General features: G+C 34.9%; 1 protein-coding gene across 6 annotated transcripts in view; it reads left to right on the top strand.

The window, feature by feature from the left end:
• The window catches only part of LOC145691569 (uncharacterized), a 40,278-nt gene extending 23,118 nt beyond the window's left edge, over nucleotides 1-17,160 (top strand). The window contains exons 4-7 of one of the 6 annotated variants that reach the window (XM_081766976.1): nucleotides 9,936-10,058; nucleotides 11,351-11,470; nucleotides 11,767-11,895; nucleotides 16,854-17,160. In XM_081766976.1, the coding sequence (XP_081623102.1) occupies nucleotides 9,936-10,058; nucleotides 11,351-11,470; nucleotides 11,767-11,895; nucleotides 16,854-16,873 (392 nt within the window). In that variant the 3' untranslated portion in view covers nucleotides 16,874-17,160. Of the gene's footprint in view, nucleotides 1-9,929; nucleotides 10,059-11,350; nucleotides 11,471-11,766; nucleotides 11,896-16,853 lie in introns of all 6 variants that reach the window. The other 5 variants (XM_081766975.1, XM_081766974.1, XM_081766978.1 and 2 more) reach the window with 5 other exon arrangements.
• Nucleotides 17,161-24,350: the final 7,190 nt, after the last annotated feature.

Raw genomic sequence — 24,350 nt, 5'->3', positions numbered from 1 at the left:
GCCGAAAGTCTTTGATGGAGTGCGGCCCCTGACACACCTTCCGGTCACAGAAATCGAATCAGTGCTCGTGGTTCCTCTTTGGTGCAAACGTCTAACGGAGCAGCCATGATCTATCTGCGACAAAAGGGAGACAAATGGAGGAATTAGAATTAAACTTTCATAGCATGATTACAACAGCATAACAATAAAGTAAACAAGGACAGAAATCAGTATGAAAAATATAAGAGGAGTTATGTCAAAATTGCGGATAATTCTTGACTTACCCTCAAAGTTTCTTGATGACACCACTGCCACAAAGGTAATAACATAGAAAACGATTGGCTAAACCGAGAGTTCATTTCTATATAACATTAGCGATCAAGGGCGCCCATGTTGTGGTTTCCAAGGGGGGCAAGTATAAGCAACATTTCAAATGTAGTCTCAAAGTTTGCGGTAACTATTCTAAGAAATGTATTGGGTATTCGATCTTCCAAAGTACAATTTCCTCTAGAGGAGGCGAGCGCCCCACCTTGCCCCCCACCCTGATGAGTGCCCTTGTTAGAGATAAAAGCATTGCAGATATTATACGGGCAGAAGTAATGTAAATACAACTTTTCACCTTGCAGTCGTTATACGTTTGGGGACACCCTTCTACATTATGTTTTTACGATGATATTACGTAATAAAATCCCGCTTAATAATATTGTATTCATGAAGGATTGTCCAAGTCGTGTTCTTGATACTTTAATATTGTTATGTACACGTGTTTGAATTTAAATAAGTTTGGATTAGTTGAAGAAAAAAGATATAATCTTAGTGGTGTGCGAACTTTTTTTTTTCAAAGTACCGTATTTTAGAAATAAAGAATAATATTTAAATTGTACTGACCAGTTTTCTATTAAGCAATATATATATATACTAGCAGCGTTCACCCCGCTTCGCTGGGGTCACCCCGGAATGCAATAAACTTTGTTACTTAGATAATTTTTACTTTTTCGCTTTCAAGTGATATGATAAAAACCATAGTAGATTGCAGTAAATGTTAACATTATATCGCCTGTCATTTATGTTAACCCACCGAGTGACACGGTCATGCGGGTTGCATATAAATACGTTTATTTTTATACCTATGATGAACTAACAAAGGATTTGTACGTTATGGACACTTGAATGGTCAATTATCTCAAGACACTGGTAATTAAAAATTAAAGTGATATGATAAAAACCATCTAGGGTCCAAATCCTAATAACCCCCCAAAAATGAAAGAAATTGGTTCAGCCGTATTAGCGTGATGAGGGAACAAAGGATTTGTGCGTTCTCTTTTATATATAAGATATATATATATATATATATATATATATATATATATATATATATATATATATATGTTAAATAAATTGCTCAATACCTTTTGAGATCTTCCCTATTCTTCTCCAATTCATCATCTCTAAGCCTACGGAGTTTAAGAACGAGCGTAGTTTCAAAAGTTTCCGACCAGCATTGGAATATCGAGCCAATAATAAGAAGTCGTTCATGGCATATAGTGCCATCTATGGGTGAAATAAAGAATCAGTTTCAACCGTCTAGCTACATCATTTGTTGAGACAGTCATTTCAAAAGACTCGCTGTGGCTTGAGCTCGTATGCTACAGTCCATACGGTTGTTATTGCCAAGACTGCAGTAAAAGACTGTGACTTCGAGGAAACTCTGCACCCACCCTACAGCTAGCTCAGATGTAGCACTGCAGCCTTGCGAACAACAGTCGTGTGAACTGCAGCATTGTTATGCAGGATGCATGCAACTGATTGAAATGACTGTCTCCAACGAATAGACGCAAGTAGACAGCTGAAACCGATGCATTATTTCTTCCATAGATGACACTATATACCATGAACGAATTATTACGTGACGTAATATTTCGCCGTCAGCCGGAAACTTTTGGAAATACCCAAGTAATATTTTTCTAGGTTACGTATTGAAATTTTATAATCACTTCTTTTTCATCGTTACTAATTGCAGCAATATTTTGTAAAATGTGAAAAAATGAAAGCGTAACTCATGAGTAAGGCTCCAGAATAGTGCCGGATCAGTATCATGTTCCTAGTGATGACGCCAGATTTATTTTTTGTGGGGGAGGGTAAACGGAGTAGCTGACATTTCCTTTTGTCTATCGAAAAGGATAATTTTATATTACTTGACTTACATTAAAATGCATCACGTCTGGAGAGCAGTCGGGGTGCAGGGTTAAGCCTCTGGGGGCCGCCCGCCCCCTTGTTCTATCTGTATTCGTCACTACATCCCTCAGAATTGTCCAAATTTGCAAATGTTCTGGTTTTCCTTCAAATGATAATATCATTCGTGCGATATTTTAAAAATTCATGTTTCATTACTCAACTAATAGAAATATTTTACTCTCATTTATTTACTTTTGATGAGGGCTATCTATAGTTTAATTAATTCTTATATTTCAACAAAAGGCAAGAGCATAACTATAAATGTACCGTAAATTTTCATATAGTGTTTCGAGTTTTTAGTCTAAAAACTTGGAGCCCGACCCATGAGCACTTTTAACCCCTTGCGTTCCAGGTGTCATTTTCCTATGTGCGTGCTCAAGGGCGCTCATCAGGGGGTAAGGTGGGGCGCTTGCCCCCCTTAGAGAAAATTGTACTTCAGAATATCGAACATCCCCAGAATTTTTACATTAATTACAGCAAAATTTGAACCTACATTTAAAAGTCGCTTATACTTGCCCCCCCCCTTTGAAAGCACAACATGGGCGCCCTTGTGCGTGCTGTAATACCTGTTTCATTTACTGCTAAAAGAGTATCTAGACCGTTATATAGGGCATAGTTATTGTCATCGCATGAGGAGAGCATTTACATTACTGATAAAAACAATTATTAGCATTGTGGAACATTTGGACTGGAAAAGGGAAATTCTGGTGCTCTAAAGGGATTATATGCTGCTTCAGGTTGACAACACTGACCGGAGATCAAAGACAAAGGTTTTCCTTTCCCGATCTCAAAATAGATATCGAAGCTGCTTATTGTTTACCGTCAAAACAAACACATGTATATTGTAATTGAATGCTCCCTTACGCCTGACATCTATTGAGACATTTTTTTGTCTTTTCTGTCAGTAAGGTACTGCCATCTAAGGAGAAATAGTAAAACTAAGACTTGCTTTGCATCCACTAATGAATTTCATCATCTCCAGGAATAATAGACCCTTAATAAGGGATACATTTTCATGACATCCACATGGATGTCACTAGTACGCAATAAGTTAATTGTATATAGCCTTTGTTGTTTTAATTTATTTCAAAAGTTAATAATTAACAATATATCAACATCATAGTAATTCAAGCGTATAGGTTACTGTTGTTTTGTTTAGTTATGTTTGCTAAGTAATCTTTACAGACGCCTAACAGATTACTGCTAACTGAAATAGATCTAAGGACCATGCTTCATATTATTTCCCATAAGTTTCCTATACAAATTCTGTAGATACTACTTGAATTCGGGTTAAAGTGCTTTCAAGCTATAGTTTCTTAGTTAAAAGAATTTTTAGCACGTAGTATATGTTTAACACTCTAACTTTCAAAAATAGTATAAAATCCGTTCTGTGTCCTTGCTTAAATATATATAAAAAAAATTCATTCCGAATTTCAATTTCCCACAGATTATATTAAATAGATATTTAATGTTCTGAAAACGAACACAAAGAGAAACTTGTTTTGTTTGTGTGTGTATATAGTATTTTCAGCTATATTCTAGATAACATTTCTTCAGCAATACTAGTATCTAATCCTTTCCAAACATCTGGGAATTAAATTATTCTTTAAAATGTGTAATTCAAAACTGTAAAAAGTCGGAAATTTTGTATCTATTAGTAATAAATACTTAAAATAGCTTAGGGTTTGCGTGTTAAAAAGTTAAATTTTACTAAGTAGTCAAGGGTTTTTATAATATTAAGCAATATTAATAAAATACGACTTTATAATAACACAATACTATTAAAGCATAAAATCAGATACTTTATTATATAGGGTGTTCCAAAAATATATCACAAAATTTTGGGTAGAGATTCCTCACATTCAAATAAGAAAAAAAAAGTTCATGTAGACCTGTGCTCAAAAGTGGATAGTTTTGGAGTTATAAGGGTGCCGAAAACGTGAAACAAGTGAACTTTAAAAGTTCATAGGTCCACTACTATGAGACCTGTCGAAGTCGGGTGAAGACATCACTGAGGAACTGGTTGTGAACTATACAAATATTCATATTGAAGAATGCTCCAGTATTTGCACACCATTTTTTACAGAGGTATTGTGGAGAGTGATCAAGTACTCCCAAACAACCTCTCTAAAAATGATTGTGCAAGTACCGGAGGAGTTCTGGAAGATGGATATTTGGGTACTTGACACACTAGTTCCTCAGTGATGTCTTGACCCGACTACGATCGGTCCCATAGTAGTAGAGGAGGAGCTATGAACATTCAAAGTGCACTTGTTTCACGATTTCGGTTCCCTATAACTCCGAAACTATCCACTTTTGAGCACAGGTAAATATGAACTTTTTTTCTTATTTTCATGTAAGGAATCTATTCCCAAAATATTGGGACACATCTTTGTACCCCCCTATATATATATATATCATCACAACCCGCAATACTATATCGAAAATAACGTAACAGACAAATTCTGACCAAAGCATATATTAACTAATAAATAATAGCATTACAGTTTCGGCAAATTAACTTTGCCTTCATCAGACACATTATGAAATACAATTTTGTAAGATTAAAGCTTATATACTTCTTAAAATGAAAGGAGGTAATTCCATGAACCAATCATATTCGTCCTTTCCTTTTTAATTAATACATATGCAACTTTTAATGATCAACTTTCACTTAAGAGCTAAACTTTTAATTGGCACACCTGTGTATGAATAACTTTCACTTTAGAAAAACATAAACTTTTAATTGTCCATCCGCTGTTCAATACACCTGTTTTTACCTCTTTTTTTCTTCTCTGTTTTATCCAATATCTTTCTTCATACATCATGTTATTTAGTCCGCTATTCCAATTCATAAGTTTATGTTATTTATTAGTTATTAGTTCTTATATGTTATTATTGTTATACTTATAGTTATTATTGTTATAAATTATTTGTTAGTTAATATATGCTTTGGTCAGAATTTGTCTGTTAATTTATACAAAAAGTTCCAAAGCTAGAATGAGTGGTATTCGAAAATAACGTGGTTGAATTTATTAGTACTTCTGGCTTCAATACTGATTTTCATAGAGCAAAAACTGAAAGAGATATCGAGAAGCGTTTTTGCAATTAATCCCAAGAATAGACTGAAATAATGATGTCGTCATTTCCTTTCCGTTACCATGCTGATCGCCATGTTTTTTTTCTATACAAACGCATGAAGCGAATGGTGTACTTTAAAGTCTAGTACAAACAATGACAATGGCTGTAAAATTATTTACAATTATAAAATGTTTTAACCACTAATCAAGTTGTTGAGAAAGGATACAGATTTAGAATATGAAAATACATTTAGAAACTATGAATAAAATCAAGAAAATTCATAAAGAAAGACTAATATCTGAGTAATTTATTTCTAAAAGCGATACATCTCAAAGTGATAAGGTAGAAATCAAATAATTAATGTAAACGTCATTATCACGTAATCCACCTTAAGAAACAATTATACACAATATAAACTGCCTAACGTGCAGATTGACAAACTGTCGGCACAAGGAAAATTTTAAAAATATATGATTTTTTTTTAAAAAAAAGAAAAAATCTTTAAAACAATGTTAATTCTATTGCAACATTAACTTTTCTCATGCCCACCAGGGGCATCATTTAGGGGGGGGCAGGGAGGGGCAATTGCTCCCCCCTGAGTTGGAGATTTATATAGATATTATTAATTGAATAGTAGTAAATCAGTGAAAAACGCGAAATTTTACTTATATTAAGGGTCTTGCCCCCCCCCCCAAGCAAAATCTGAAATGACGCTCCTGATGCCCACTCCTGACAATGGAACCGTACAATATTGGTATCTACAATATTTTTAATTTCATTGATTAGAAATATTTAAAAGTAAATGTAATATTTTATTTACTCTAATATTTGCAATTCCGAAACATTTCATCACTTTTTTTGCTCTGCATTAAGGTCCTTTAGGTATTTAGGCTACTTTTTGTTTACAAAATAAAATGGCGATCACCATGGCAACGAAGAGGATGTGACGTCACACTATTTCAGTCTATACGTTCCATCTTCTTCCTTAACTCTCTATTCAAACCGAAAGTTCTGTCTCCTTTAGCCTATCCTACATATGCGTGGGACGTAAAACCCAAAAAATTCATTTCATTTCACAGCGGAAGTGGTTAAATTTAACGATTTCCGGTTTCAACTTTTATTGCCATAGAACAAAAATAGGAAGGAATATCGAGTAAATAACTTTTTGATACGGCTTTAGCTTCCGCGAAAAAGTTCTATCTTTGATATTAATTTATTACAACCGGTACTTCATAGATCCACTACTTGAAGTTTGTGCATTGAATTTCCATAGTTTGGAAGTCTAACGTAGTTTCTCCAGGAGCGTCATTTCAGACTTCGCTTGAGGGGGGCAAAAGCACCACAGACATAAGACTTTCTGGTTTTGTACTATGTATATTAGTAGACAATCGATTAAAGTATATGTATTCCTCAAACTCTTGGGGGGGGGGGCAATTGCCCTCTCCTGCCCTCCCTAAACGACGCCCCTGAGTTTCACATTGTGAAATGACTCTGACTTGTTCTTTATGCGTTTTCTAGTTATTTTAGAAACAATTTTGCAACCGATTTCGCATTGTTCAGATTAAAAAAAAAAAAATCTTTTGAACTACAGTAATGAATTGTATTGCAGCGTTGCCAGGTCTAGATCTGCAAATTTTTAAAAAGCAGTTCGAAAATTAAGAATTTTTTGTGCGATCTATAGATTTTTTTGTATTATTTTCTAGCTTTGTATTATTATATACTAGGAATGCAATGTATATACCCGATTGCAATGAAATGAGCTGAGCGAGCTTAAACTACGTAATCAGGAAGCGTTTTTCGGTGATTATTCCTCGATGATACATCGGATTTTTGATTTCGACCTATGTTCTCACTCAGCACGACATACTCTATCAGCGTGCTAAGTTTGGTTGAGATCGGCCAAACGGTCTAGGAGGAAGCGTTTTTCGGTGATTATTCCTCGATGGTACATCGGATTTTTGATTTCGACCTATGTTGTCACTCAGCACGACATACTCTATCAGCGTGCTAAGTTTGGTTGAGATCGGCCAAACGGTCTAGGAGGAAGCGTTTTTCGGTGATTATTCCTCGATGGTACATCGGATTTTTGATTTCGACCTATGTTGTCACTCAGCACGACATACTCTATCAGCGTGCTAAGTTTGGTTGAGATCGGCCAAACGGTCTAGGAGGAGTTCGCGGACAACCAAACGGCTAACCCGAGTATAAGAGCTTCGCTTCGCTCAGCTCAATAAGAAACAGTCACATGAAGGTCCCTTTGCGATCTTTTATATTTATCAAGTTTGTCTGAAACCGTTTGAAAAAAAAATTCCAAATTACAGCGTTGGTATATAATGATTTATTTTTGAACGTTAAAATCTATTACATTAACGCCTTATATTAAAACAAGGGAGTGGAGAGATAATAATGATTGTTCTTGTCGACTACTAAAGAAAAATAGCAAAGCAATGAACCAAGTAACACTCGACATTGGACGAACGAAAAGAAGATGAACGTGATTCAACATCGAACTGGAATGAAAAAGATTAAATGTCGAGTCCCACCATTGAGGAGCTTTTTTCTGTAGTCCCACTCGACAAGGGTTTGCAAAGGGCTAAACTATCCGATTGATAGAAAATCTGAATACCAGTATTGGGTATTTTATTGAGATTTGTGGTGTTTTTGAGTGCTGCAAGAAAAAAAAAGTATTTAATTTGCTGTGTTTCATTATTAGCCATTAAATAGCTCTAATGTGTTGAAGACGTAGCACAAAGCTGAAGAAAATAACAATAATCATTAGTTATAAGAGGGGTCTAATCAGTGGCGTATTTACGATTTTGTTTCGGGGGGGCTTTGTCTCAAAATGTGAAAATTCTGCAAGGTATTTCATATACTTTACTATAGTAAGTAAGATTTTGGGGTGCTTAAGCCAGAAATCCCCCCTAAATACGCCACTGGGTCCAATAAAGAACATTACTTTTAAAATGGAATGTAACATTCAGTGTTGTGAACTTACTAGAACAGAAATATCGGGCATTTCAAAAGTTGCGTTCTTTGCGTTGCGACACCCTATATATACCTAGATATTTATTTTACGGTTTTTGCAGATATTTTACTGTAGATCTACAGATAATTTTGCTTTTCGACCTGGCAATGCTATTCTATTGAATGATATAGAATATAGTAATAAAATTTCCGATTAAAAAAAAAGCTAATCTTTTAATAAATTCGGAACTACAAATCATGCAATTCAAATATAACATTTGAAGGAATTTTGTTTAAGTTATTCTAATCTTGTAAGTACTTAAGTATCGACTGTTGTTAATATCCTCTGTTGGAATAAAACGGAAACTTTAATTCTGGACCACTTCCGACAATAGCGACATCATGCGACACAACACTACACCATTTACGTTTATTACCGACAGCAACGACTTCATGCGGAGAAACTGCAAGCATTTGATTCCACCCAAATCGATAGCGAAAGTGTTGCCTGCTTCTTCGGCGGTTTGTTTAGAGATTGTTACCGTTTCGTAACTGCCTTAGAATACAGTGAAACCTCTCTAAAGCGGACAGCCGTGGGGAATCAAAAATTGTCCGCTATAGAGATGTGTCAGCCTTACAGAGGTTTCAATATTTTCTTACGTAAATGAGTAGACAAGGTAATATACAATTAGAAAAAATATTTTTGCATGAATCATGTATTTACGGATATTACCAAAATGTTACTCTACCTGAATTATCCTCCGCCATCCAATACTCTATGTTCGAGGTACAACATTGAAATAAGATGTTATAGTTCTCCGCACTTTACATTTATCACTACTTAATACATTTTCAATATGTCACTTTAATTTGTGGGTTAATTGTAACCCAGTAGTGTCTTTTCTGAGACAATATGCGTACCTACGGGCAAAAAATACCAAACTTGAATAACGTGTTACCACAAACGGCGGACAACTGTCAATCACTTTTGTGTCTAAACCAGATTGGGTGAAAATGGAATGCAAGCATAGGACATCAGAGTATTGTTAAACAGAGACGCTTCGTATGGGTTGCTCCCAGTGGCGTAGGAAAGGGGGGCAGAGGGCCCCCCCAAAGAGGTCCGACAATGTACTTTGGTACTTTGACGTTTGTAATTTTTTATATATTTTTATGTTTATATATTTCTTTGTTTGTAATGTTTCTGTATGTACCTATAACAGCACTTGCCCCCCCCCCCAAACAGACATCCTGGCTACGCTACTGGTTGCTCCGTATTTTAATAGACAGTTGAGGAGGCAAAATGTTGTCACAATGCTTCCTTGGTGACACATGTATGAATTACTAAAAATGTATTTTTATTGTACTTTTTAACTTGTTTCTAGAGATAGTGTCCGTAATATGAAGGTAAATAATACCTATAAGAGACAGAAAAGACTGTCCGTGTCCGTACTAGAGAGTGTCCGCTTTAGAGAGGTTTGCCAATATGTTTTATACTATTACAGTGTTTGGGGATTAAAATGTGTCCGTTACGGGAGGTGTCAGTTTTATAGAGGTGTCCGTTAGTATAGGTTTCACTGTACTAACATACTCACCTTTTTCTTTGTGATACAGTAGTTACTCAATTAAGAATTGCCTAATTTCTCATTTTGAAAACTGAAATGTAATTATAGTTGCAGAACACAAAGGCAGTTGCCGAGACATACGCTGTCCACGTGGCCAATATTGCACAATGATTCCTCTAAAGTGCTTTACAAATTCCTGTCCATTAGTACCTAACTGTAAAGGACATAATATCACAGGTGGGTGATGATAAATTTTGGTGATAAATTATAACAAAGACATTCAACAATTATTTTATTACTATAGCAATTTTTTTCTATATTTGGTTGTTAAGCTGCACAATTATGAAAATTTAAAAGGTTATGGAATTTGGTAAGAAATCAGTTGAATCAAAACATTATCATTCTACCGATTTCTCAATCATTCACGTGCCTTAATCAACTGTTTCCCTTATTCTAAAGGTCAAAACGCGGGACGTTAAACTGAAAAATAGATGGCTTACTTTTTTGTTATTGATTAACTTACAAAAAGGAAGAAAAAATATGTGAAATATAATGAAGTTTAACAGAATTTACACCTGAAACGGTTAGATAAATATGGTATATTATGGTCGCAATTAACTTGATCTAAGATGGATTCTTCACGATGTCAAGCATGAAAATACGATGCATGCAGTAAGGTTTTGAATCTCAAATTAAATCGTAACGTTAAATATAATTAAATTATTGCTTCAGTGGCAGAGCACCTGATCACTACCTCGATCCCAGCTTTCACCAAATGTTTTTTTGTGGTGAACAAACTCAGTGTACGTGGGTTTTCTCGGAGTTTTCCCATTTCCTCCCACTTTTCTCATTCCACCATTATCATCTATGTCACCATTACTGTCTTCCTTAGCCTCGGTGCAAAATAATGGGACTTTATATATATGGAGTTGTAAATTCTGACAGAAGGATTACTACTGCATTTGAGAATTCAAACTTCAATCGTACTTAATAACACAAATAGTAAAATAGTTTAAAACATTATATTTTCCTCAAAGATATACATTTTTAATTGTGAATACTTGTAATCTGAGATAATTTGACAATTTAGGAAGCATTTTTTCATTCGTCCAATGATTCTGTGTTAAAAATAAATTTTAGTATTTAATTTTAGCTGTATGTTTAAATATTTTGAGTCATCATTTCTGTTTTAATATTCAAAAAAAAAAAAAAAAAGAAAGAAAGAAAGAAAGAAAGAAAGAAAGAAAGAAAGAAAGAAAAAGAAAAGAAACAGTAGACTATTACATTTTGTTTTTGAGGCTTGCTAATCGTAATTCTACTTTCAGTATGATAAATACTTTAAAATAATATCTATCATATCATAATAAGCAAAATATTTATCATAGGAACTACAATATGAATTTATAAGTATCTTCAAATCAAATTATGACTTAGTATTTAATAATATAATTTTAAAATTAATTAATTAATCAGTATAGCCGTAATAATATAAGAGTAATTACGCGCTGGTGTGTATGATTTTCTTACAGCCATGTTAGGGAGTTGTGAGACTTTCCGATGCCCTCTCAGACAATATTGTGAGATGATACCTCTCAGATGTCCCTTGCCACCTTGTCCTTATGTGCCTCACTGCAAAAACGCTACTAGAGGTTAGATAATATTTTCTTCTTTGCTTTTGGCGTTTCACAAGATTAGTGCTTTTACGCCATAATTCTATATAGCTGGACTAGAAACCAAACTACTAATCACGGAAATGTTATTAATAAGCTTGTGAAATTAAGAATATAAAAAACTAATCTGGCTTTTTTAAATAATAATGCTATCTTACTATTAAATTTGATCCTTAGAAGGGTAAGTAGTTGATAGCTATTACGAGTATTATCCATTCTCTAGGTTGGACTGTTGCAATAATTTCATTGAAGGAACATCATGATTTTTCTTACAGCAATGCGAAGTAGCTGTGATCAAATTCGCTGCCCCGGCGGCCAGTATTGTCAAATGGTACAAGTAAAATGTTTCAATCCACCCTGTCCTTATGTTCCGAATTGTAAAAACATTACTTCAGGAGTGCCAGGTTAGCAGAATGTTTGTCCATGTTGTTTTTATTTGAAACATGTTTTGTTTGTCGTTATATTTCCTAAACAGGTGATAAAATGAATTAAATCGGTAAAATTCCAATAAGAAACCAGCAGAACCTCAAATAAAATTGAGGAAGAAGAGGATTTTTTTAACTTATCATTTTTTTTATTGATAAAAAGAAAAAGAGAACGTTTTCTGCGAATTGTTACAATAGAGACAAATATATTGAATGCACTAGATAAGGACATGATTGATCAATTCGTCCCTCTCGAAACAAAAAGGCGTATCTCATTTTCAAAGCTTTTCCAGGAGACAACTTGTCTCATTATTTATTATATCCTCTTCTTTTAAAATTTAGTTTGATTTCCTTCATTTCAGGTACAGGATCAAATTAAATTTTAACACAACACGATAGAATAAATTATGATAAAATTTTTAAAGTTGTCTCCTGGAAAAGTAGAAACAAATGAAATACGCCCCTTTGTCTCGAGAGGAACAAATTGTCGCACCTCAATTGAATTTTCCTCTAATTCTTTTTGGAATTTTGGGATTCTTAAGGTAAATTTTAGACTTTCAGTGAAGCAGGTACTGAATTATCATTATTTATATTATTTATTGTAGGATTTTGATCCGTACCTCATTCTCTTCAGAAAAAAAAAAACAACCTTCCAAACGGTACCCTTTGCATGTCTGTATTATATACCTGAAAAGGGGAATTCGAGGAAAATAGGAATTTTTTTCTGAAAAAAAAATCATTTTTCAAACGATGAATACCCCAAAAATAACCCAGAAATTCCCAAAAAATAGGACGTGACCAAACAGATGACGTCATGACCTCCACCAACTGGAGGAGCTCCTTACACATGTGATCTATTTCGGAATGTATGTACGACTGAACAATAAAAAATCCAGCAGTAATAGATGTTAAATATATATCACAAATCCAGGACTCTGCGCATTATGCTAACCCGCGCATATCAATAGTACTGCGGGTAGTCTACCAAACAAGGATGATAATTCGTAATTACTCCCATAGAAATACATGCGGAAACGACTTTTTATTGTGCATGCCTTGGGATCAACTGGATGAAACACGTCCATTAATTTTTCACTCTACAACCCGACCAAAAATTAATGGTGATTCACCAGATAATACTTAAAACTTTTTGTCTCCAAGACGGGAAGTTTTTCTACACTAAACGAAACACAAAGACAGTATATACATTTCAATCTTCAGAACTCATTGAATTCTGACCACAATTAGCACAAAAATAGATCTTGAATTGTTTTGGTTTGAAATTTTCGCAAAAACAAAAATAAAGTAAAAATAAAAAAAATCACTAATTGCTATTTACAACAAAAATTACTTGAAACAAATATGTTAACCATTAACTTTAGCTATAACGAAAGAAGTGATTAGGCGGTCTTAGTTTCGCATCATCACACGATAAAGTTAAAAAACAGTTTCCCCATATATCAATTAATATTGACGATAGTTATCTCGTAAAACCAAGAAAAAAGCTTATAAAAACCGAAATTTAATGATCCTGTGAACTTATAATAAAGATTTACTAAAATCAATATCATTAGGTTAGTGCGAATGAAACGTTAATCTTCACGTCTGGTTTGCCTCTGGTGCCTGGGGTCCCTGGTTCCATTCCCAGCCCAAGTAAATTTGTGGTAGACAACATTGCGTCCCGAAGTTTTCTCGGGTTACTCCAGTTTCCTTCCACAATTTGATTTCACCACTTGAGGGCACGGTGGCTCAGTGGTAGAGCGCTTACCTGTGCTGCGCGGGGTCCCTGATTCGATCCCAGACCTAGTAAGTTTGTAGTGGACAATATTGTGTCCGTAGGTTTTCTCGGAGTACTCCCGTTTCCTCCCACTTTCTCATTCCACCAATTCTTCCATCATCATTCATTTGCATTAGTCATCGTCTCTCTTGGCTTAAAGGCCATAATCGTGGGACGTTAAACTGATATTTCATTTCATTTTGACGTCTGATAGGAACTTACCTATAGCAACACAACGCAGGGATGAATTAAGTTCACGCACCTAACGTCACAAGAAACAGATCACTTCCAGCTAACAGGCTTGGGTACACAACACAATCAGAAGGTGATATGTTTTTGAACGAGATGGTATGAAAGTGTGAACTATAGTCAACAGCCAATTACGAGAGATTTTTCTTTACGAGCTCGATCTGGGACAGAAATTTAAAAAAAAAAAAAAATTAACAGTGCATTTGAGCAAGTAATGGCAAATGAACTCATCGTCCGCCGTTGGTTTGTCAAATCTCGTTCCGATGAAAAGGTATTGGAAAATAGCTCCGTGGGCACTGACCATCATGTTAGGATGAGCTCCTGAGAAACACCGTAGAAGAAAATCCACGGAAGAATGTAAGTGCCATTATAAACGAGTAAGAGATTATAGCACTGTAGTTCGGAGACTGTGCAAATAGTAAGGTATGAAGAAGTTGGACTCATGAGTGCCACAATATGTTCAAATCGCCTTACAAGAATCATTGTCCTGAGATGTGTAGTAGTTTTCTAAGTAATAACCGTGTCTGTGTTGAATCGTCACTTAAGATGAAAAATGGATTTCCTTTTCACAATCGTAAACGGTCAGGGATCGTGGATTCTGCTCAACATCCAGAACGGTATCGAAAATCACCTCTCCACCCACAAATGGTGGTTTTGCTGGTAAGGTATTCTGTGTTGGGAGTATGTCCATGAAATGTACCAGATAGTTTCCTGCAAGTATCCAGCAGTGTCAACAGACATATTGTGCCCATGTTGGAAGACAATGCTCACCCACATGCCGTGTAAAGGTCGGTACAAACTCTCCATATGTCGCAGTATGGAACTCTTCTTCACTGACTGTATATTCCCGATATTTCTCCTACTGATTACCACATACTACGGTATCTCGATCACTTCTTGAGAGGGAATATTTTTCCCGATGGTTAGGAAATGAAACGTGAGGTTGAGGACTTCACATCGCAGCCTCAAGAATTCCTTCCTCATTGGTTCCAATCGGTAGCTGGCCAATGGCAAAAGTGTATCATTGCAGATGGATACTGTTTAGATTTATCAGGTAGTTTAGACTTTTTATCTGTGAAAATTATGCTCACAGTTGGACATTTCATTCGCACGAACCTAATATTTCTACAATAGGAAAACACCAGATTTACATCTTTTATATTTAGGAATTATTTTGGGTAAATATTTAAGGTACTTTAACAAAACGTTTTTGGCAAAATTAGAAGAAAAATGTAAAATAATAGAGTAAATAATCATCCGATAAATGTGTTAAATGTATAAGTCCCAACTGTAATATTTTGTTGTTCGATCTGGGACGCTTCCATGTACCACTACCCTTAGTTAACATCTTTGTTTTGACGTAGCAATTTTCTATTTTAATACCATTCTCAATTGTAGCCTCTTTCGCACCTCCAGTATTTTCCTTTTATTCTGTCTTTTATGAAGTCCCTTATGATACAGCTTCTTCTAGGCCATTGTCGAATCAATTTTTCTTGTTAATTACATTTAAAATTGTTGTCTGTTTTCCTAGTATTCGTAACACTTGATCATTCGTTTTCCGTTCAACCCACAATCACATATTGTCGCTTTTACGTTTTGCTCATGTTACATACTCCACATGAAACGAATTATGAGCTTTATCTTTTTAACTTTAAAATGGTTAGATTTTTAAAATAGATTTTTCTTCCTAAATGCATCTTTCGCTGTTCCTATTCTTTCGTTTGTTTCACGATCGCACTTTATGTCTTTTCTAATAATCGCACTTTGTCTTCTCTAATACAGTAATCGCACTTTATGTCTTCTATAATAATCGCATTTTATGCCTTCTCTAATAATCGTACTTTATTCTATAATAATCGTACTTTATGTCTTCTCTAATAATCGTACTTTATGTCTTCCCTAATAATCGCACTTTATGTCCTCTCTAATAATCGCACTTTAGGTCTTCCCTAATAATCGCACTTTATGTCTTCTCTAACAATCGCACTTTATGTCTTCTTTAATAACCGTACTTTATGTCTTCTCTAATAATTATATCAATTCACCGAAAACTATTCATTATTTTACTTTATCCTCTCCTATTTTAAATTTGATACGTGGCCTATCTACCTCATTCTTCCAATCAATATGGCTTTTATCTTTCTAACATTCATTTTCTTCATAGCTTTTCTTGAAGTCTTCCATCGTTACTAATATTCTTTATAGGTTCTACAACTAGTGCCATGTTATATATAAATTGTATACACTTAATCTTTCTGATCACAACTTCTCAAATGCTTAATTTACTTGCTTTTGAATTAGATGATTCTGACTTCGAGTCTTTGAAGGAATATACCTTGTATAAGTGGTATGCCAAACAAACAAAACTATTTAATTATCGAAAGCTTATTGGTTTATTCTACTGTTACAGATTTATTGAAGTTTCACTAGTGCAAGTAATAAACATTACAATTTCCTAATTAGCATATCTCCATTAAAATTATATAAATTGATTCGATTTATTAGCTATATAAGTCAACATACAGAGTAAGAGTAAATCCATTTGGAAGTAATACATTACTAAGATTACTAAGGTGTACGATTTGCAAAGAGATTTAGGTAAATTGAAGTAAAACAAAAGAAAATCTAACATATGTAAACATTTGTAATTTTCAGTTATTATTTCTAATTAATAGAAACTTCAATTTTCTATTATTTCCTTTTACAATTACACAGCATTGACCAATTCTATTACGTTACGCTTATTAAATAACTATTTTCTAGTAGTTATAGCTGAAAATAATTATTCTACAGTTTACAAATCGAACATTCGTAATTAATATTTTTTATTTTATGATTTATTTCTTTTATCTCATTATTTACTTCCAATATCACAATTATTAATTATAATTTGTATTTTTTTTATTTCCAGCTTACAACCGCTATTACTGATGAGTTCTAAATGATGGACTTTTGAAAACAAACGAATATGTTTCTTTTAAGAAAATATGTCAAAAAATAATGTAATCATAATCATTCGGATCTTCACCTCCATTACGTATATGCAACGGAGTGACTGCAATAAATGGAATATTCTGAGAAAATTGAAACTATGTTCCTTATGTTTGTAAATAATGAGTATATATTTGCTAAAATTATTACTACAGAATAATATAATACATTGACTGTATGTTGCTTAGAGAATTAGCTATTTTGTTTACTTGTATATCATTTATATTCTGTGAATAAATTGACAATAAATATAATTTTTGAAAGTCTTAAGCTATCATTATTAGTATTTCTGCATTTCAAGATCGAGGGCATAACATGTACTCTATGTCAATTGTCCATAGTGGTGCCCACAAGATGAGATGAGACGAGATATTATATTTTCTTGTCTTGTCTCGTAAATTTTTTAGAAGTCTAGCCGCGCCACGATTTTCGAAAAAGAAAATTCTCTCATCTCGTCTGTTCTCGAAAAGCTTTCTTTGTCTCGACTCGAAATTGTTCTCGTCTCGTTTTATAAATGTATGTCCTGATTTTAACTTGGGCCGCGGTGGCTCAGTGGTAGAGCGTTCACCTCTGTTGCTTGGGGTCCCGGGTTCGATCCCAGCCCCCGCCAACTGAACTTTGTGGTGGACAAACACCGTGTGCGTGGGTTTTCTCGGGGTTCTCCCGTTTCCTCCCACTTTCTTCATTCTACCATTTCATTCATTACTCATCATCACCGTCTCCTTTAGCCTAACTGGCATAACCGTGGGACGTAAAACTCAAAGATTTCATTTCATTTCATTTAGAAGTTATCAAATTCCTTGCGTGTTATAAACGGTTCACAAAGAGTGTGATAGAACAATAGTTAAAGCATATTTATTATTTGAGTATTTTTTTTTGTAATGACGCGCGTATCTTTAAACATTGGTAAATGCTACTCATTATGTTTGTACAATCAGTTTATCAATCTATAGATTTTATACTATGACTCATGTAACACTAAAAATGTGTTTGGAGATCTAAGACTTGGGTGAACTGGTGTTACCCATTAGGATTGAGAAATTTCTCGTCTCGTCTCGTCTCAAAGACGAGACAACAATTGTCATATTTCTAGTCCCGTACTTTCAAAATGTACTTTTCATCTTATTTCTAAGACCTGAATTGAGACGAAATTACAAATTTCTCGTCTAGTGCACTTGTGAGAAAAAAAAATGTAGGTGGCGTATTTAAAAAGATAGGTTACATGCGTAATTCCTTTAGTTTTTGGACTTAACGTACAGCAGACGTATAACTGAAAACGCATGTCTTATAATACTTTCTGTATAAGTGTCCCATCTATATGTACTTTCTGTATGAAACAATATAGGCGGTCAGGATCTCACATACAAATGGACGTATATAACATATAGCTGACGAAGATAACATAAGTATATGCATGTGATATACGGAAAACTGTTAGATGTCAGACATCCTGCAACGGCATGATGTAACATCTAAGGGCAGTGCCTATGTAGCTTACGGATAACGTATGCTCCGTACTGATTTCTATAGTAAGCAAGAGGATACCGTATATTTGTACAATATACCGCTGTCCGGAGAACGGATTTTTCTCTGTGTGGGGAAACACTACGCAATACACATTCCATGAGAAAGAATGGTGTGCAAATGCGCGTAATATACTGTATAGTATAAGTGTGAAGAAAGAGAATTCAAAATGAGAAATCAGCGTCGTCATTCTCAACCCGTACAACATAACGAAATTTCATTTTAAAAAAAGTAAGGTTGGAAATTTAAGCTTTACTTTGATTTTCCATAGCTGAAATTTTAGTTCTAAAGGAAAAGTGAGGCTTACAAATGATATTTCGTTACTGTTAGAAACCGAACAACAAAAGATATAATCTCCTAATTAATACAGTAAATAAATGAGATAATTCCATTAGAATAAAAACTATCAACTGGATTACATTATTTTTTAAACCAATAAAAGTTCGTTTTTCTCGAAATCTGCCATGACAGTTTATCCTCAAGCCTGCAATTTCCTTCAGCTCGATGTGATATATAAATGGCTATACACATTTGTATATATGTATGTACCAGAAAAACTCTTTCTTTTCTTTCAGTCACCTCCCTTACGGGAGATTTATAAAGGAAGTCCAAGCCATTAGGGCCTTGTGGACTATGTCACTATATTTGCTTTTAATTATAAATTGTTTGAAATAAGTAAATGTACTAAAATTGCACGAGCCAAGATGGCCGAATTTGCCTGTTTTAAATAAAATTGTTTATCACACTATTAATGTAATAATACAGAAGAATAAGCGGCGCATGAACATATTGAAAATGAAATATAGTATATTAAAATTGTAACAAATAATAAAATTGTCCAAAGTAATGAATTGTAAATAGTAAAAAATTGAATAAAAGTGAGAGCAAAGCTCCCCAATACTTAGTGTTTACAGCGCCATCTCTTATCTACCCAGAAAAACTCTGAAGCACCTAGAGCTATTTTGACCCAACTTGGTACACGTATTACTTACAATTTCAAAAATAATACTGTGTGTGTAAGACCCACCTAGAACACCTAGAGGAGTAAGAAGGGTAATGTATAAAAATGATCGAAAATAAGTGATATTAATGTTTAAATCATTGTTCTAGGGATCGCTGCAATAAATAGTGACACTGCAGATGCGGTTTAATTTCAAGTTCAGTAACAATACCACTTCTGGTAACGTGTAGAAATAATCGAGATCTGCAGATATTAGCGTCGAGTCAGTAGTTTCCGGGGCCCTTAAGTTGATTGGTTACAGTTTCGATGCTCTTTAAGTCCAAGGTCAGCCCACCACTCGGGAGAAGACCCCCTAGTACACCGAAGACAAGTGGGAGGGGAGAAACAAAATGATCGAAAGACGACCCCTATTACACAGAGAAAAATCCGTTCTCCGGACAGCGGTATATTGTACAAATATACGGCACCTCTTGCTTACTATAGAATACACTACGGAGCATACGTTATTCGTATGCTACATAGGCATTGCCCTTAGATGTTACATCATACCGTTGCAGGATGTCTGACATCTAACAGTTTTCCGTATATCACATACATATACTTATGTTATCTTCGTCAACTATATGTTATATACGTCCATTTGTATGTGAGATCCTGACCGCCTATATTGTTTCATACAGAAAGTACGTATAAATGGAACACTTATACAGAAAGCATTACAAAACATGCGTTTTCAGTTATACGTCTGCTGTACGTTAAGTCCAAAAACTACAGGAATTACGTATGTAACCTACCTTTTTTCTGTGTACTAAATGAAACGAAATCTTTCAGATTTACGTCCCACGATTATGCCGGCCAGGCTAAAGGAAACGGTGATGATGAAAAGTGAATGAATAAACGGTGATGGTGGAATGAATAAAGTGGGAGGAAACGGAAGAACCCCGAGAAACCCACGCACAAGGTGTTTTCCACCACAAAGTCCACTTGGCGCGAGTTGAGGTCCCACGCACCAGAGGTGAACGCTCTATGACTGAATCACCACGGCCCAGCGAGCTATATTAGTGTCGAATCGATATTTTTCGGGGTCAGTGAAATGAATAGTGACACACCCAATGTCATTTAAGTACAAATCCAGACCCTATTAGCACCCTTAAGAAGGGAAATGGTGACATGTAAAAATCATCGAAAACGATCGATATTAATGTCGAATTCGCAATTTTCGGAGTTGCTAAGTTAATGGTGGCAATTTCGATGTACTTACGTCTAAGTTCAGCCCCCGGTTGGGATAAGGACCCCTTGCGTCCCAAGGGAGGCATAGGAAGTACAGAAAGTGTAAAAAGAAATCAAAAGTAATTACTATGCGATTCCGCAAGGGGTAACATGTAAAAATAATCGAAAACGTAGGATATTAATGTGCAATCCATAGTTATTGGGGTTGCCGAAATGAAGAGTGACGCTTTTAATGTCATTTAAGAGTCTTCATCCCGGCGAAATTAAAATACAGCTAATTTTACAGTAATTATGTGATATCTTCAAATAGATAAAAGATAATTGAAATATGGAACAAGAGCGCCCTAGACAATATTATTTTGCGTGAGGTACCGTTATCACAAGTCACCTAGCGGCTTTCCGTTTTCAGCTGTTTAGAAACGCGAAAATAAATGCCGATTTTCAAAATGGCTCGAAATCGAAAGCAGATAAGTGAGTCGTGATAACGGTATCTCATGTAAAATGATATTGTCTAGGGCGCTCTCGTTCCACATTTCGATTATCTTTTATCTATTTGAAGATATCACATAATTACTGTAAAAATAGTGGTATTTTAATTTCGCCGGGGTGAAGACTCTTAAGTGCAAGTTAAGCTCCTTCGGGAAGGGGGAGGGGAACGGAATGAAATTAAACTAGCAAAAGGATGACTGATATTAGTATCGAATTCATAGCTTTCGAAGTCTGGAAAACGGATGACCCTTTTGAAATGATTTTTGAAACATAGTCCCAACCTCAAGCTGAGTTTGTTAATCATTTTTTTTTTAAAGGCGTATTATGTGAAAGTAGGGTCTTCCAAAATTTACTTCAAAAGCAGAGAATCTTCTGTATTGTCTATCATTACATTTTCATTGAAATACATATTTTAAAGTTTAAAAGGATTCAAATACTTTCCATAAGCTTATTCTTTCCGTGCGAAGAACGGGTATTTCTGGTAGTGTTAGGGTTAATAAGGGTATACGACAATATTACTTTAATTTTAATAAATATCGTGGACCTTGTACAAAATCAACTTTTAGGCTTACAAAAAAAAATCGTTTATCTCAACCTTCTCGAAATCTACGCATGAGTTTTTATACTGACATATATCATTTTGAGTTGAGTTGATTTTGAGTTTAACGTCCCGTTCAGCAGCGAGGCTACATGAGACGTGGAACTCCTGATTAAGGTGGAATCCGAACCATATGCTCCCGCCGGGAATATATCATTTTGTTGAGCTGGATAATATCTATCGATTGATGTGTCTCGACTTTTCGTTAACAATATTGTAGAAGTTTAGGGCGTTCTCGACTTAAGCGTTCGATTATTTCGATACTCATCGGAATGACTGAACTGATTTGGACCAAATTGACATGAAGAGTCGAGAGAGCGCGCTGAGTGTCATAAGGGGTCTATGTCCAAATCGGAAATTGCATTGAGGAGTAATCACAGAAAAACAGGATGTCCATATACTTAACATTGGAAACACATTTTGCACGCGAACTTTCATTGTAAACATTGGAAAATAGAATTTTCAGCATTAGAAATAATCTCTTTCGTTTTGTTCTGGCAACTCAAATTTCAAAGCGAAGTTCTTCTTTAATCGATTAGGCATACCTTTGACCGGCATACCTCTTCCGAGATGTATGAACCGGACCGTTTTTGGATCAGAGGTCCCAAAATTTTTAAACGGCCCCTAAATCGAGTTTCCGATTTTTTTGAACGGAATAATCACATCATACCAAGTTCAGTGATAATTTGGGTTTGGCTACACTATATGTAGTTCTCCAGATATAAAGCATACAAGAAAATTTTTGATTCAATGAAATATATTTTTTGGACCAGGGGCCACAAAATTTTTGAACGGCCCCTAAATCGAGTTTTCGTACTTTTTACGGAATAATCACATCATACTAAGTGAAGTGATAGTTTAGGTTCGGCTACCCTATGTGTAGTTCTCCAGATATAAGGCGTACAAGAAAAGTTTTGTTGAAATATTTTGAACCTTTTGATCCAAGGAAAAAGTACGATAAGTATTTAATTTTCATGTAGCTTACTGAAACGATTTCTTTAAAAAAAAAAAAAAATCGTAAAGCATTGTTAATTTGTAAGTTGATGCGGGCATAATTTGAGCGAATAGCCAGTCACGTACTGTGCGCCATTTTTCTTTTCTTCTTTCACGCGTCCGCTTCTCAGAGTATATAAATGAACAATTCCTATGCGTATCAATTTGCGATCAGAAACAGAAAAAAAAAAATACGAATAATGAAAAGTAAGTTAGAAATCAAGGCCATGTGAAAGATGAGAGGCAAGGGAAAAAAATAACAACATGATTTTAGGTAATTCGCAAAGCCTACAGTATCCATTTCTTCTTACAATATTACACGTTCCAAGTTCAAGGTTAGGCTATAGAGTCTGTCAGCATTAAAAAAAAGAAGCCTCTCATGTGGTACATACTAATGAGAATTCTCCCATCCTTCCTCTGTTTTCTCAATAGAGAATTCTTGCCAGGCATTAACGAAACATTGTAACTTGAAACGTGAGGCAATAAAATAACAATTAAAGTGTTTGTTAGTTTGCATGTTTAATAAGATAACATCGTAATCATCACCTCATTTGCAGAGGCAACTAACAGACAAAGAATTTTGATTTTCTTTTTTTTAAATACAGTAATAATCTTTCATGGTCATGAGCGTGAAATACTTGAGATGTAAGTTATATTTATCAAATAATATTCACCCATAATTCAGAAGTAGCATGTGCGTAAGGACTGTTTGTACCACAGTTAGAAAAAGCAAAACAACACGGGCACGGTAGGTCAATGGTAGACCGCTAACCTCTGGTGCGTGAGATCCTTGGTTCGTTCCCAGCCAAGTAAGCTTGTGGTGAACAACATCTGTCCGTGGGTTTCTCGGGGTGCTCCCGTTCCGCTGACATTCTCATTCCACCAATTTTTCCATCAGCATTCACTTACCTTATCATCCGTCTCCCTTAGCCTAAAGGAAATAATCGTTGGACGTTTTTGAAATATTTCATTTTTTCTTTTTCTTTCCCCGTAAGACACAAAATTCAGGGAATGTTGCCCCTGTTGTGTCAGCAACCAACATTGCTTTAAGTTACGAAGTGTTGCCTATTTGTTAGGGACTGTTGTAAAGACGTAACCTCTTCCTATCCCAACCCCAGGGGCTTTAAGGGTGTATTATTCCAACAGTCTTTTCAAAAATCGTAAGTCACATCTGAATAAAGCTTGAAATTGCTCAGACCGTTCCAGAGTTATTCTGGAACATACATATATGCAAACATTTTCAAATTACAGAAAGAAAGGAAAAAGGTTAAACTTTCGAAATACTTGAAACTACACTGCAAAAGCAGTGGAAGGTTCTCGACGCAGGCAAAGAAGAACGTTGTGCAGAGTTGTCAGCCACATAATGAGCCTCATACACGTAAGATTTAGAAAATAAAACAAACAGGGTCATGTGTGAGCTGCGAAAGGACAAGTATATTTGTATACTTTTGAATTAGATTAGAAAAACGAGTGATACCAGTTGAATGATAGTTTAGTAACTTAACTCAATATTTCTATTAATTTTAATACATTCTTCTGTCTCTGCTTAACTTTTCCCTCCAAAGCTACTAAGTTTTAAATGGAGCCGGCTTTTTTCCTTCTCTGTTTGTAATGTCAAATGT

The sequence above is a fragment of the Thermobia domestica genome, chromosome 8 (assembly GCF_964235325.1).
Source record: "Thermobia domestica chromosome 8, izTheDome1.hap1.1, whole genome shotgun sequence".
NCBI lineage: Eukaryota > Metazoa > Arthropoda > Insecta > Zygentoma > Lepismatidae > Thermobia > Thermobia domestica.
The sequence above is the reverse complement of the archived record's forward strand: the minus strand, read 5'-3'. Positions and strand labels throughout refer to the sequence as shown.